At 44.1% G+C, this 16,862-nt stretch overlaps 1 protein-coding gene across 1 annotated transcript in view; it reads right to left on the reverse strand.

Annotated features, from left to right (window-relative positions):
- The window catches only part of Igfbp7 (insulin-like growth factor binding protein 7), a gene marked incomplete at its 5' end in the record, with an annotated part of 66,126 nt that extends 49,264 nt beyond the window's left edge, over positions 1–16,862 (reverse strand). The window contains one exon of the mRNA XM_013008932.1: positions 16,613–16,862. Coding sequence (XP_012864386.1) covers positions 16,613–16,862 — 250 coding nt within the window. The remainder of the gene's footprint in view (positions 1–16,612) is intronic.

The raw sequence follows: 16,862 nt of genomic DNA on the forward strand, positions 1-16,862 counted from the left end.
TTTTGCATTTTCTCAGGAACTGAGAAACGAGAATTGGCTATTTTCTGTCACAAAACTAACAGAGCCACTGTGCCTTCTGGGAATCAGATCACCTGCAATTAGACAAGGTGACCGTGGAATTTGGGTGATAAATTCATTATGCTATGTTAGACGTTAGCTGCTTTCCAAGCTTCAATTCAAGTTATTATTAATTTACCAAAATAACACCTGTACATTCTTTGGGTATTTTTCATCAAAAGCACATATATGATTTAACACAAGAACAATGACAAGAATACACACTTCTATATATGGGTAATAATAAAGGTGGCAGGAGACCCCATATAAGATATGTGGTAACTGAGACACAGGTTAGGGAAGGAAACCCACTGCACAAGTCAGAACCATGATGAGTGGATGAATGAGTGAATGAATGAGGTATCTCTTATGTTCCATGGGCTGTAGCACTGAGGTTTTGCTGCCTTTGGAATCAGTCAGGTTTTACATGTGTGCCTATGTTCAAACCACCTCTCCTGAATTTCCTGTTGCAGCTCCATGAGGATTCTGCTAATAGAAGCTCTATGTCTGCACACTGAAACACACTGTTTCTTGGTTGCCTAGTTTATAATATAGGAACAATGCTTTTCCACAAGGTTTTTGGGAGGGTTGCAGAAGTGATAATGCATAGGTAAATATGTGAAAAAATTTGTAAACGGTATTGCGTTGTTTTTCTATCTCTTGGCCAAAGGTGGGGCAAATTCTGCCTGAAATCACATTTATTTTATAAATTTATTGTCAGCATTGTTTACTGGAATAAGTACTTCTAACAGATACAAAGGACTTACAAAGGAATACAGATGTTGAATGTGTTGGAATTAAGGGACCCCTAGAAGAGTACAAACAAGACTGCTAACTTCTTTAAAGGCCCAAGGACAGTTTCAAGGACACTTAGGGTAAGATGTCATAGAGTGGATTCTTTTATGGTTTTAGTCATCAGAGCAGGCCACAGGTTTTCCCTTAGAGGTTGAAAATAACAGGACATGTCGCAAACCAAGACACAGTGGTCATCCAATGTCTCAATATTATGCATGGGAATCATATTTGAAGAGATTCTGACCTGGAGGTGGTGGTATATGCCTATAATCTCTGCTCACAGGTGGTTGAGGTAGGAGGAACAAAAGTTTGAGGTCAATCTGGGCTACATGGCAAAGTTCTATCACAACAAAACAAAACAACATCTCCCAAAACAACATAAATAGGTGATGAGAATAAATTGGATGGTCTTTGTGACAGGTATATTCCAAGACCCCCAAACATGCCGGAAACTGAAGAGAGCAGCGGAGCCTTACATGCTATGTTTTTGGTGTATATATACTCTTGTCATAAGGTGGTAAGTGTTATGATTTGCAGACATGCAGGATGGCTTGACACATAGGCTCTTAGTGGAGATGTCCTGCCTTTCTGTCTCATTTCTCACACTGCAAATAAGCATCCCTTTGGCAATCATATCTTCTTGTTTTTTTTCTGAGCTTTCTGTTGGTGATTTAGCTGCTTGCATGACCTTCCAGTTGTACTGAACTATTCCTAGGAAGGAATATGTGCCTGATAAGCTTCACTCTCGCTTGAGTGACAGTGCTGTTGGCTAAGTGCTTAATGTTAATGAATCATATCATGTTAAATAAGGTGTCCCTAAACAGAAACACATGCAAAACACAGTGATGGATGGATGGACTGATGAACATGTGACCAGAGGCTCCCAAGATTCCAGTTGTGTTGTCCATAGATAGGAACAGCAGGTTAGTACTCATTAACTCAGGGCTCACAACACCCTAGCAGAAGCTAACTAATGTAAACAGTGCGACTGTCCATAGTACTGCTTCCCCATAATGCTGCTTCACTGCAGGAGAATTAACCTTTCTTGAAGGTTATTTGTGGGCCAACTACCGTGCTAAGCATGGACTCCTGCAACTGTCACATCTTGTAATCATGGTGGTATCTTTATTCTTCAGAAGAGAAAACTTACACTCAGAGAGATGAAGTAAATTTCTCAAGGCCACACAGCCAGGGCCTACACTAGAGTATCATGCCTGGGTCATGGGTCATAGTGGGAGATGATAACTTGAATGGAACATGGCTCCATCCACAAAGACTCTGAGACATGAGTCTTTGTGAAAGTAGAAAGGATAAGGGAGAATTTGAAAAAGGGTCTTCACTGAGTGACAAGAGACTCTTCTGTAGGCTAGGCAACTTGTAAGTTAAACAGAGATTCTTTGTTCTATTAGAAAGTGAGTCCCAATGAGGTAACAGATAAAGGTGGGCTTTCAGCAGCATGAAGTACACAAAAGGCCCACCCTTAATGATTCACCCATGAACCTGACAAGTCTGCATTAAATACTTACCACATCCAAGGGATTTCTGCACCCTACTGATTCAATGACGGGAAAAGTAGGTAAAAAGCATCACTAGTCTTAGACTGGAGGTGTGGTTCCATGGGTAGAGCACCTGCAGAAGAAGCTTGAGAGCCTGAATTCAAACCCCAGTGCCACCAGAACAAATAAACAGAAAGCAGCTAGGCTCATGGAACCCAGGTTCTAGCGAAATCATTGAAAGGTTAGATCGTGTGGGTTTAGGTGAACACTGGGTCAACATTTCTACTTGGTCCAATTCAGATGAGAACATCAGAATAGTCATGGTGAGAATTAGACAGAACACTATATATTACCTGCACTATTTGAGGACTAGACATTCTGAAAAGTCTCCAGCTATAAGAACTGCAGGCTGGCCGGGCACCGGTGGTTCACACCCCTGTAACCCTAGCTACTCAGAAGGCTGAGATATGAGGATCACAGTAAAAAACCAGTCTGGGCAGGAAAGTCTGAAACACACTATCTCCAATTAACACCAGAAAACTGGAAGTGGCACTGTGGCTCAAGTGTTAGAGTGTTAGCCTTGAGCTGAAGAGCTCAGGGACAGCGCCCAGGCCCAGAGTTCAAGCCCCACAACCAACAACAAAAAAAGAAAGAAAAGAAAAAAAGAAAAAAAAAACACCAAAACTGCAGGCTGGATCAACAGAGCCAACCCTGGCCATCATTTTCTGAAAAAATTTGAGATGCCCCAAAGTCACTGGTGGTTTCCATAGAATAGTTGTTCTAAGCCTGGGCTGGACATCTGGAAAGTGTTTACACATTCTGTTTCCCAGGCTACTTCCAGACCAATGAAGTAAGAGTCTCAGAGTGGAGCTCAGGTATTAGCATGTTCAGGCATTAGCATATCAGGCTGTTTCTGATGCATTCTATCACTTGATCCATAGCCTTTTCCAACTTTTGGAGGGTTACTTGGAGATAACAGTCTTATGAACTTTCCTGCCTGAGCTGGCCTTTGATCTTCAGATCTCAGAATCCTGAGTAACTAGGATTACAGGTGTGAGCTATTAATGTGTGACAAATCTGTTTCCTTAACCCATTTCTCCAGACCCTCATCTCTGTTCTCCAGCCCATCCTGGAGGTGAACACTGCCCCGTTCTGAGTCTAAACAGACCTATTTATAGTTAAGTGTTTTAATTTTCTTTCATCAGTCCTAGGGCTTGAACTTAGGGCCTGAGCTCTATTCTTGAGCTCTTTTGCTCAAGACTAGTGTTCTACCACTTTGAGCTACAGCAACACTTTTTGTTTCCTGGTAGTTAACTGAAGATAAAAGTCCTGAGTTTTCCAGCCTAGGCTGGCTTTGAACTGTGATCCTTAGATCTCAGCCTCCTAACTAGCTAGGATTATAAGTGTGAGCACCCAGCTGTTTTAATTTTTAAGCTGAGTCCCTGTTAGCCCACAACTCCTGTGTAAGTCAAAGAACAGACACATAAATTGCAGCAAAGAAATTATTTTCCACTAACAAGACTCTAAAAACCAGAGATAATCCCCGCCGTGAGCCTCCTGGGCACTAATTATACTAAATTTCTTGAAACATGATTTTGATTCACATTCTTGTTTGGAGCCAATATTTAAGTTTAAAAAAGAGCAAAAATGATCTGCATAATACACTGACAGAACATGCACAGGAGAGGTAAGTCCATATGTACTGAATGTAAGTAAGCTCTGAATGCAAAGTTATGTATCAAAACTGACAAAGGATGCTATCAGAATAAAGCATATGTGACATTACTTGAAGATACAAATATTCTATGTTGTAAAGTATCCTGGCTGGCCAGCATCCTTGATGGTTCCCATGAGTTCATCTGCTTTGGAGTCTCTTATGACCTAGGGGCAAGTGAGTCCCTGTCCTAGAATCCTTCCAGAACAAGGTGGCAGTTTCCAGGATTTGTTTATAAGAATATTATCCTATAATTTTGTTGTAGATAGGTATTAATATTATGATACACCTGCTTTTGCAGGCAAGAGAACAATGAATAGAGGTTGTTAGGCTCATGCAGCTGAGAAGCATGAAGGGGACTTACTCAAGTGATCTAACTCTCAAGTGCGTATTCTGAACCACTGTGCTGTATTTCTTTTTTTTTTTTTGGTCAGTCGTGGGCCTTGAACTCTGGGCCTGGGCGCTGTCCCTCAGCTCTTCAGCTCAAGGCTAGCGCACTACCACTTGAGCTACAGCGCCACTTCCTGTGCTGTATTTCTTGGCATATGTTATCCTCTTCTTGGAGGCTGGCAGACTCAGCATACCATAAGTTGCGAAGGCAATTGGTAGGGGCAGTCTGGGATCAGCCTTGGAGACTCATGGAGCCCATGATCACCATGGGATGTTTCTTCCATCTTTGGACTTGTCCTGAATGGGGCAATAGGTTGGGGCTGTTGTATGGAGTGAGTTAGGATCCTAAAACATCTGAAATATCTAAGGCAGTGTCAGCAAAAGATTGACGCAATCAACCTCGCTTGGAAGGCAGAGACTGGACTGGCTGCCTGGCAGGGGTGGCAGGCCAAGTGTTTGCTTATTTGCATGTATGGTGGCCTACAGGTGCCTCTCATGAGTGTGGGGACCACAGCAGAGGAGCAGATTGAGCAAAACCTGTCATTTACACAGCTGTGAAACTAGCAATGGGCTGGGAGGTGGAGAAAGAAAAGCGTATCGCTTTGAGCTCAGCCAGACAGGAAAAAGGAGCAGTCCTCAAAGAGGGATCAGGTAGAAAGAAGCCTCAGATGAGAGCACCTCAAAAGGTGGCAGTGAGGGAGGGGCCCCTCACTTTGCCACCTGGAGCCTGGATCTGGAAAGGCCTGTCCAGCCCTGTCAGTTACCTCCTTGTGAACCAAAGGCTCAGCGGTACAGAAAGAGCCAAGTCTGATCAACTTTTCTTTCCTGCTCTGAGCCTCGGATCTGAGACACACTTTGGGCAGAGTGAGGCCTCGGGCTTGGAAGTCTTGGCCTGTCAAATATCTGATCTCTGCCCCAGCCTGCCCCCTCCAGCTGGGCTGAGTGCCTCTAATAAGCGGCCACACCACACGATCCCTCCTCTCACTGGCTCTACCTCAGAGCAGCTGCTGCTGTGCATGCATTTCATTGTCCATCAAAAGCTCCAAGGCTTCCTGAGGGAGATCCTTTGGAAGCCAAGGTTGCCATGTAATTGATGAAGCTGCTGTTGGAATTCACTTTCGGATCCTGAGCAGAGAGTTCTGAGGGCTCCCATGGAGAAGGAACTGGCTTTGTATCCTGCAGGCTTGGGCTAACCCTCACAACATTCCTGAAGCCTCAGTTCTGTGTGGTCCCTTTGAGACCCCTCTGAAAGTTCCAAGAGATCCAGGTCTTGATAAAATTGTCTTCCCTGCTTGGAGTCAAGCCAGAAGAGAGCAGAACAGATGTCAGATCTAAAACTTCCCCAATTTTACCACTTGACCGCTGGGGCTGGCTGGATAATCTGCAGTGATGCAAATACAATGCCTGTGAACTTCTCTTACTGAAGAAAAAGACAGCCTCTGTGGAGGTGGAAACATCCTCTTTGAAGAAAACCATCATGAAGTTAGATCATGATTGAAATCATCTGCATCTCTGTTAGAACACTAAAGCATTTCCTTCCCTCTCAGAAAGTCAAAATTGATTACTCATGTGAATTTCATGTGTTGTCACGAGACCGGCAGAGAAAAAAAAAAAGGCTCTGATTTCTAAAACTACAAATTCCCTTAAGAAAGTAGCTCTCCAAAGGGCAGTACCTTCAATGAAGAGTATTCAAACTGGGGAAACTGATCATGGAATAGTGTAGATAGGGGTCAGAGGTCAAGGCTGATGCTCAGGTTAAAACCTTGGAAAGATGGTGAATATCTGAGTATGTTGACAGCGGTTTTTCTCCTTTATCCTATTCAGAGTTAACAGAGAGGCCTGGTGAAGATCAAACAGAAACAACAAACATTGTGGTCCAGGAGGCCTTGTTAGGGCAAGTATTCGTGCTAGCTACCTCAGCACTATGACCCTTGAAGAGTTTCTTTATTAAACTAAAAAGGTCGACTTTAAGGTTTCCAGTTAAGGGCTGGGAAGGTGGCTCAGTGGTAGGGCGCTTGCCTTGCATGCATGAGGCCCTGGGTTCAATTCTTCAGCACCATGTAAGCAAAAAGAAAAAAAGCCGGAAGTGGCGCTGTGGCTCAAGTGGTAGAGGGCTAGCCTTGAGCTGAAGAGCTGAGGGACAGTGCCCAGGCCCAGAGTTCAGGTCCCAGGACCCCCCCCCAAAAAAAAAAAAGATTTCCAGTTAAGCCTGATGCTAGACAGATAGGTCTGAAGAATTGGTGCAAAAGAAAAGCCCACTATGTGAAATTCAGCTGGATACATTAATACTAAACTCAAGAAACCTGTTTTCCACTGAATGTAATATGAAATTTATTACAAAGTACACACCATCTGCCAAGAACACTCAGTGAAGCTTTTTTATAAACAATTTTGACTTCATGTTCATTGAAAGAGTTGTTTTAGATCTGAAGGTATCACATTCCCTTTGTGCATTATTTTGCACATTTATGCGTGCAAAATAAATTCAGTAAGAGATTTAAAATTTTTTTCACACAAGTTTGACTCTTGTTCTGAATATTATTATGTATTGTTATTATTAATATTATTTTGGCAGTAGTGGGGCTTGAACTCAGGGCCTCATGTTCTCACTCAGCTTGCTTATTCTGCAGATGCTCTGCCATTTGAGCCACACCTCCACCTTGCTTTTTTCCTGATTATTTTGGAGACGGAATCTCATGAACTCTCCTGTCCAGGCTGGCTTTAAACCCTGATCTTCCAGATCTCAGTCTCCTCATGAGAGAAAATCAGAACAACAACAACAGAAACTAGGCAGATAGGGAGAGACAGTGGCTGGTGGAGACAATGCCCCTTCATCTTCCTAAAAGTCCTAGAAGGCAGAGATTGCAGCCCTGGCAGAGACAACCCCTCTGATGATGGTGGAACAGACCTGTGCAGGGGACAGGCGCCATTCCCTTTGGAGTGAGGTGGACAGTGATCCCACCAGAGGCCAGAAGAGCTGAGACTTGCCCAAAGGGATATAAAAGGGGGGACTCCTCCTCCTTCTCCCGCTCCTTCTCCTCTTCCTCCTTGTCTTCTTCCTCTCCCTCCTTCTCCTCCTCCTCCTCTTCCTTCTTGCTCAGGAAGTTGGTGGACAGGACCTCATACAGCATCAGGTGGCTCTGCCAGCCAGGAGGCCTAGTTGGAGGGCTTATACCAACCCATCAGTAGCCAAGAGGTCATCCTCATCTTCCCTAGCGCCTTACTTCTATTTTCAAATAAACTTTGCTTCTATTCCCACTTCTCCCGACTCATAATTCCTTATTTGGTGAAGAGAAGAAAGGACTCAAGATTTCTAGAAGGTATCACATCACTTCAGTAGTTAGGATTATAGGAATGAGCCACGGCCACTCACTCTGTGTCACTTTTGACCCACTGCCACCCCCTCTGCATTATTTTGTTTTAAGCTGTTTACTTGGAAATGGCTTTAGATTTATAAAAACAGAAAAACGTTGCAAATAGGCAACACTGCTGGCGTGCATGCCACACTTTGAACAGCTAAGTGCCAGGCCTGCTACTCACTCACTCACAGGCTGTGGGATTGACCTGTTACCTTCCTTGCTTGAAAACTAGGCTCAAAGTCCCCATTCCTTCCACAGTGAGGAGGAGGCCAGTGGGAGGACATCTGTGGAGGCTCTGGCAAACTCTAAAGCAGCACTATGTATTGCACAAATGCCAACCAGCTCAGTGCTCACTGCAGAGCACCATGGGAGTTCAGAGTCTACTTGCTAACAATGACTTCACAGTTATGGGTTGTGGTACAGAGCCTGCAGTGCTTTTGCATCCATAAAGTAATTTTACCTTTGCAGGAACCTCGTGACACAGGAAGACTAAATTGTACCTTCATTCATTACATACATTACCCTGAAGTTGTAAGAGTTGCTCTTTCATAGTGGCCAACTTTTGGGGACTTAGCATTGCCAAAACTTGCTGTAGAGAGCTTCAGACCATATGAATGGGCCTTTGTGGAGGCTGGGTTAATAGGTCTGTCTTACCTGGTCTGAACCTTTCTTATTTTTCAGACCCAAAGCCTCTCTGTACAGCTCTGGCCTGCCTAGGGAAGAGCAGATACTCCTGGACTTGATGGACGGCTACTCTCTGTTCCTCTCCCTATAACCTTCAGCCTGGTTAAGGACGACAGTGGAGGAGTGGGGTGGGGGTGGTGACTGTTAACTCCAGTTGTTTCCAGTTAACCTTGGCTTGTTTCCTTCTGAAGAATGTAAAGGAAGTTTAACAGATTAGCGTTTTTCAAAGGGGTCATATTTTGCCATTAATCCAATTTGGTATTAAATAGCATTCAGCTCCTTTAATACATCAATTTTCAGTAAAAAATAAAAATAAACAGTCCTCCTACCACACACATGATCCCTGCTGGCTTTCTCCTCTCCACCTCCCAAATGTTCTCGTGAAGGCCTGGTGGGGATGGGGTGTGAGTATGTCCTTAACTGACCCTGCAAATCCACATGGAAATGTTCCATGGACATTTCTCATGTCTCCATCCCGAGCCCACCCTGACTCACATAATAAAAGACACACTGGGAAATCTTTAAAATTGCCTTAAATCAGCAACTCCCTAATCTACAGACACGCAAGTCCTCATCCTTTTCAAAGCATTCTAACCACACTCATCCTAAATTCCAAAGGAAGTTACACTCAGACACTTCCTAGCTTACCAGTTCTGTTGACAACACTGAGGGTCACCTTTTTACCAGTTACTGGGAACAAGATATTGTTTACTCCCCAATGAAAAGCACAGATGGGGTCAGATCACGTGTGGGGCAGCTGGAGGTAAAGGAAGCACCACAATCTTATCCGCTGGGAGAAGGAATTTAGAATAAGGGAGGCCGGCTGCCCTTGGACTCTACCCAACGGTGTTCTGTCATTAAACTATCCAACAGAGAGCCTTATAAGGTAGTTTCTTTTGGAAGGCAAGTCTGCAGTGGACCCCAAGGGCAGGCTCTGGGGACAGGATGGAAAACATAGTTAAGACTGTCAGTAAATGCCTGCTCAGCATCTCTCATTCCCTCTGGAAACTATATAAAGCCAAAGGCTGAAATGGAAAAATCCTCCACCTTCCCTGCCTCCTCTCACCGAGGTGACTGCTCAGCTCTCCCAACCAGTCTCCTACTGGAAAGCCCTTCCTACTGTGCAAGCCAGCTGTGCCCGAGGCGATTTCATTCCAGCCTCTTAAATTCTATTTCCTTGAAGAATTATAGAACAGCCAGGCGCCTGCCATTTAATAATGAATTCCTGAACTATGAAGAAATAGGAACTTGCTCCTTGGATTACTTTTCACAAAAAGAATATTAAATTCAGGAAGGTCCTTCTTCAAGAGGGTCCATTTTCTTTTCTAAGGCTTCTTCAGCTTCTCAGAACTTTTCTACCATATAGTGATTAAAACTGGATAAAGTAATGATGAAGAGCTGGTGATTCAGTCATCCATCTAGAAGGTTTTATGCTCAAGAAGAACAAATGAGGAAAGAAAAGTTTGAACAGCATTTCTACTGGGATAGACTCTTGGAGATGTGATTATTCCCTTTTTGGTGTGTGAGGAAGAGAAGAGAAAGAGGGAGAGGGAGAAGGAGAAATGCAGATTTAGAAGCAGGAAAGAGCTTCCTGAAATAAACCAAGTAGTTGTAATTTGGAGACAAAGAGACCTGCGGGGACTGTGGGAGCAGCCATTTAATAAGAAATCAGGAACAGCTTCTCACTCCCAGGTAACCAACTGTTCCGTGACCAGCAGCGCCCCGGGCTTGACAGTGTTTCTAAGGTCTGAGAGACACCAAGGGCCTCCTGAAGAAGCCCTGACACCTGCAGTCCTGCAGTTAATTGTGGTACCAGTTCTCCAAATGGGAGTTGCTGACTACAGTCATGCCCTTCCAATCTCTTCCTCCAAGCAGAGCCAACAGGGGCTTTCTAAATGTGTAAATTCAACTGTACCACTTAGTGGCTCCCACAAACCTTGTGCTTGGAAGATCCAGGCTCTAGGGTAGTGGCTGAAAATCACATCCTGACAGGACTCCGTATAGTGGTCAATAGCTCCTCTGCCTTCCTTTTCTGTGTGGTGGGCACAGGCTACACCTCCTTTATTTAAAAAATATAGCTTATAAATTTTCTTTCTTTCTCTCTCTCTCGGCAGTACTGGGGTTTAAACTCAGGGCTTTGCCTTGCTATGCAGGTACCCTTTTAGCTTTTTTTTTTTTTGCTTCAGTTATTTTTGAGATAGGGTCTCACTTAGACTATTAGCTTCCTATTTATGCTTCTTGCTTTAGCTGGGATGACTTGGCATCCCAGCTTTCGCTGTGGAGATAGGGTCCTGCAAACTTGCCAAGGCTGACTTTGAACCTCCATCCTCTCAATTTCCACCTACTAAGTAGCTGGATTAAGGTGTGAGCTATTGCATCTGGCTCTAAAAAGGTGTGTCCTTGACAGCTTAAGGAAGCTTATTATTTTTGCTGTACAACTTTTTTTGGTATGGTACTGGGGCTTAAATTTGTGCTTCCCATGCCTCCAGCCTCAAAACAGAGTGTTTTTTGATATATGTATATGTTGGGGAATGGCTAAATAAATATAAATATCATGGCATGTAAATTCTCTCATTGTGTGTGTGTGTGTGTGTGTGTAATACATGGGTTTTGTGCTTACAAGGCTTTTTGTGCTTACCACTGAGCCACACTTCCAGCCTTTTTGCACTTATTATTATTTTTTTGTTGTTGATCCCTACTACTACTAAGTAGGGCAGGAACTCAGGGCAGCTTTTCTGCTCAAGGCTGGTGCTCTCTCTCTTAAGCCACAATTCCACTTACAGCTTTTTAGCCCCCCTATGACCCAGCAATCCCACTTTTGGACATTTTCTCAAATGATCACAAACAAGACCATACTAAAGCTAGCAGCACAACTATGTTTATTGCAGCATTATTTATCATAGCTAAGATATGGAACCAACCCAGATGCCCCTCAGTAGATGAATGGATCAAGAAAATGTGGTATATATACTCAATGGAATTCTATGCCTCCATCAGAAAGAATGACATTGCCCCATTTGTTAGGAAATGGAAAGCCTTGGAAAAAATCATATTAAGTGAAGTAAGCCAGGCCCAAAGAAACATAGGTCCTATGGTTTCCTTTATTTGCAATAACTAGTGTATGTCTGAGACAAGCAGAAAAGGTCAGATAAGTTGATGTTAGGGAAAATGAACCCCAAGATAAGGACACAAGTGGTTTTTTCATTCTTGCTATTATTTCTAACATATTTATAAGGTGATTTGTTGCTTTGTATGTCCCTCCCCCATGGTATAACCCCTGTTTTCACTGTATTTGAGGTTGGTATAATTTGGAGAAGGGAAGGGAAAAAAAACACATTGTTTAAAGAGGGATACAGGTGGACTCAGTGCAACAATGAGATGTACAAAATGCTATGTTGAAAAACGAACTTTACAACTTTGTGGGGGGAGTGTAGTCATGGAGATGGGAGGGCAGGAATGGTAGGGGAAAGACAAAGGAGGAGGCAACAATGCTTGATAAGAAATGTACTTATTACCTTGCTCATGTAATTGCAACCCCTCTGTATGGTATTTTCACAATAAAAAACTTAAAAAAAATCTTACAAACTTTCCTGCCCAGGCTGGCTTTGAACTTTGATCCTCAGATCTCAGTAGCTAAGACTATAGGCATGAGATGCTTGTGCCTGGATTGCACTAGTTATTTTTGACACAGACTTGCTTTTTGCCTGGGTGTAGGCCTGGACCTCCATTCGCCCACTTCAGTCCTCCTGTCCTATAGGATGGTAGGTGTGCATCCTTATGTCTCATTACTGGTTGAGAAGGGGAATCCTATGTATATGTCTGGCCTGGCTTCAAACCTCAATCTTCCCAGTGGCAGTCTCCAAGTAGCTAGGATTATAGGCATAAGCCTCACGTACCTGGCTTACACTTGCTTGCTTGTCTTTTTCTCCTTTCCCTCCCTCCCTCCCTTCTTTCCTCCCTCCTTCCCTCTTCCCTCCCTTCTCTCTTTCTCTCTTTCTCTCCGTTCTTTCTTTCTACATTAAGTCTCTTGGCAATTTTTAAGCATATAATATATTGCTAATAAGGAACATCATTGTGATGTGTAACAGAGCTCCTGAATTATGGAAAGAACCCAGAACTGAGATTTTGTGTCCTTTTCCAACAGCTCAGAGCCCCAACCCCACCTCAGCCCCTGGTGACACCACTTTACTAGCTGCTCCTATGAATTTAGCTTTCACATCATGTATCTGTCTTTCCATGGCTGGATTGTTTCAGTTAAGATGTTGCCAGGCGCCAGTGGCTCACACCTGTAGCTAGGATTCTACCTACTCAGGAGGCTGAGACCTGAGGATTGCAATTCAAAGCCAGCCCAGGCAGGAAAGTCTGTGAGACTCTTATCTCCAATAAACCACTCAGAAAACCGGTGGTGCTGTGGCTCAAGTGTTAGAATGCTAGCCTTGAGCTGAAGAGTTGAGGGACAGAGCCCAGGCCCAGAGTTCAAGCCCCACGACCAAAAAAAAAGATGTCATCCAGGTTCATCCATGCTAAACGCTGAACAATGTTAGGAGAATAACATGGTAATTTTGTGTGTGTGTGTGTGTGTGTGTGTGTAAGTGACAATATCTGAGCAGGCTAGATGAGGGGTAGGAAGATAAGCATAGAAGGTGTGATGAATGTGTGTGTATAGTCAAGTGTAGACAGGGAAGCATTCCAGGCAGAAGGCACAGCATATACAAAGGCATGGAACCAAGAAGAATTAAGATGTGTTGAGATAACACAAGAACAGAAGAGACCAACATAATAGAATGCGAATGGATATATCCGTTTGTTTGGAGTGCCAGTTCTGAGGTTTGAACTCAGGGCCTGAGTGCTGTCATTTAGCTTTTGTACCTAAGGCTGATACTCTTCTACTTGAGACACAGGTCCACTTCTGGTTTTTGATGATTCATTTGAGATAAGAGTTTCAGAGACTCTCTTGCCTGGGCTGGCTTAAAACCATGATCCTCAGATTTTAGCTTTCTAAATGGCTAGGATTACAGGTGTGAGCCACTGTGTTTGGCAGAATGGCATTATCTTGTGAGGATCCTTCTGTGCTCAAGTAGATAGTTGAACGTGGTCCTAGAGGTACTCAGAAGAAAGACAGTTAAGAATGATATTCTAGTACCATAAATAAAAATTAACTTAGAGAGGAGAGGCAATCATATTCCAAAATATCAAAGTATCTGAAATGTGTTTACCAAAGATAGAAAAGATTTCAAGAACCATGAGCAAAGATGTATCCAGAAACTGGAATAGAGAAGCACCAGGATCTCTTTCAACACTGTATTTTTATAACATGTCTCAGCTCCGTTTTATCAACTTCTTTTTATTAAACTGAATTATCAGATTCCCCCATTCTAGTTACCTAGGATTTCAGGAATGGCAGTAACAATCTAATGGCTCTAAATTCATTATGACAGTTCCAGGATCTGAGATGATTACCTCACTGCCTTTCAAACAGATTTTTAGGCAGATGGCTTTGCCTTCTTCTACTGCAGAGGAAGAGGAACAAGAAGGACAAGCTCACTATCTGGAGCTGAGTAAATGATGATCCTCTCAGGAAAGAAGGAGAAGATTGAGGGCAGCGCCAGGGTTCAGGGTTCAGGGCTCAAGGGGAAATGCACTCAGAAACTGCAACCTGTACATGCGCTTTCCTAATTAGGAGGACCAGATTTTCTTTATGCCCACATAGTATCTAGCACAGTGCAGACAAGCTTCTATCTCCTCAGTAATGTATGTTAAATGAGATTTAATAAATGTACACTGTTGGGGCTGAGTCTTACAATGCTTCCTTTCCCACAAGAGTCAAATATAATTCAACTTTCTTCTGAGGGCAGAAATAGCTGGAGCACACTAGAAAATGCATTTCTTATCCTTTGCAAAGCTCCAGTTTAAATGACATAGAAGTAAACTGTGCTCTGTCTAGTTGGTTTCTAATTGTCACTAGCAAATTGTTATTAGCAAATTCTATTTGCGAATCATTGTCAAAGCACACCCAAGATTCAACAGAAATATACCAGGAGACTTGGTTTCTATCTCATTCTGTGTCTCTTCTGTTTCTCTCTCTTTCTCTCCCTCTCTTTCTCCCTCCCACCTGCGCCCCCCCCTCACTCCTCCTACAACCTCTCAGATCAGGGTGGGAGGAAAGGCTAATTAATTTACATCAAGGTTTTCAGCTTCAGATGCTGTTTATACTAACCTCTCACAGGTGTAAGGAAAAGCAAGGAGTTTTAGAGAAGCTGGATATACATGGAAAATGAAGCCTTAGCTTTGGATGGTCACCAGTCTTAATGTGTACCATCCTTCTGTATTGAGGGGTGGTGGAATTAAGAAGCAGGAAAGCAAATGGGATAAAACTGCAGATGAAATAACAATGCCTAAAGAAAATTGCCAGGCTAATGCTCTTGTCTTCTCCTTTCCACCCTGCAACAGTACTGGGGTTTGAACTCAGGGCCTTCCACTCTGGTATGGATTTTTGCTCAAGACTGGCACTCTACTACTTGAGCCACTCCTGACTTTTTGCTGGCTCCTTGGAGATGAGAGGCTCTCTGGATCTGTCTGTGTGGGATGACTTGGAATGTGGATCCTCAGATCTGTACTTCCTGAGGATCTAGGAATACAGGTGGGAGCCACCACCACCCAGCTAAATGTTCTGCTTTGATCAGATTGTGGAGAAAATTCCCTTTGGAATCTCAGTATTTAGATGAATTCTTAAACAGCGCAAATGCCTCTTTTTATGATGTGTCTGGTACATCACATCATGAAATCCAAAAGCATAAAGAGCTATTGCTGCTGGAACATATGCATGTATAAAGTGGGGCTGTGAAGCTTAAGAGGACTGTAAAATAGCCCACAGTAAGTTACGCCATGGAAGATTTCCAGTGGTGAACTTCGAAATGGATGACATGTAACCTATTAACAGATGGACTTCTGGGACAAGCTCTAAAGAAAGAATTGTATGGAAATTTGGAGAAAGTGTGAAAAAGCAACAGCTTCTCTCTGTCAAATAATTGCCTTTCCTGCCTTCCCTACCTTGGCTAGGACTAGGAAAGGAACTGGCAGGCTCAGATTTCTAAGTTTCCCTTGAAATTACTGTTGATGGAAACTGTTATTTTAGGCGTTAGACTTAATTTTTTTCTCCAAGAGCAGACTTTATTTTTCTCATTTCGTTTATGGCAAGTTTGGGCTTGTATGGAATAAAACAAACAGTCAAACCCAATCTCAAAAGCATTGCTGCTGAATAGTGCATCCTGGAGACAAATTGTGCCCCAGAAAAAAACCAAACAAATGAATAAAAGAACAAGATGGGAAAACCAAAATGGTCATAAAGTCCACAACATAAACTACATCATTAAAGTTTTGTTCAAAGAGTTTTTATTTTTGGCCCACAAGTGTAATTAGCTAGCTAGATTACTGTTTGGGCACTGGCAGAAAACGTGTTAAAGTGCCTATTAAGAAATAGAAAACCTCATTTTAAAGTACAAAATCTGGGCAAAGAACGAGGAACAAACAACTTTCTAAAAAGTACTTCACTATGAAAACTCCTCCCTCTCCCCAGAATAAAGAGAGAGAGAGAGAGAGAGAGAGAGAGAGAGAGAGAGAGAGAGAGAGGCCATTTCTGGCTTCCCAAAACCGTGGGTGCAGCGCTGGTGAATGGCTTTGCCAGCTGTTGAGGACCAGCTTGGGGGAGGTTGGAGATGGCAGAGCCTGAGGTCTTGGAAACTCTGCTATTTATACCCTGGGTTCTGTGATTTCTCACTTTCTTGGCGCATGTACCAAACCTTAAATAAAGCCAATACCGCCTCCACCACCAAAACCAACAAAACCCCAAAGAGGCAGGCTGGCATCGCCCGTGGCTGTTGGCCTCGGGATGGCTGCCAACTCTTCCTCTCCTGTGCGTCTCCAAGTTTGCTCTGGAGAGCCATTGCAGGTGCCAGGCCGCCGCCCCGTCGGGTGTGGCCCGAGCACCACGGCGGGTACCAGGCGGCCGCCCCGTCGGGGGTGGCCCTAACACCACGGCGGGTACCAAGCGGACGCCCCGTCGGGGGTGGCCCTTGCACGCACGCGCGCAGGCGCAGAAGGACCGCGCAGGTGCCCACCTTGCTCGCAGGTGCCCTTGCTGATCTGGGTGATGGCCTTCTCCCCGCGGCTCTCGGCCTTCAGGCTGGCGGCGCGCAGCTGGCAGGCGTTGGGATAGGTGGTGCCGTCGCTGCCGCACACCGGGTAGCGCGCCTTGCACACGCACACGCCGCTCACCACGGGGCCGCCGGCTGCCGCCCCAGCTTTGCCCTTCCGTCTCTTGCGGCTCTTCACGCACTCCATGCCCTGCGCGCAGTGCCCCCTGTCGGC

This window comes from Dipodomys ordii, unplaced genomic scaffold (assembly GCF_000151885.1).
Source record: "Dipodomys ordii isolate 6190 unplaced genomic scaffold, Dord_2.0 Scaffold8, whole genome shotgun sequence".
In the NCBI taxonomy this organism is placed as follows: Eukaryota; Metazoa; Chordata; class Mammalia; order Rodentia; family Heteromyidae; genus Dipodomys; species Dipodomys ordii.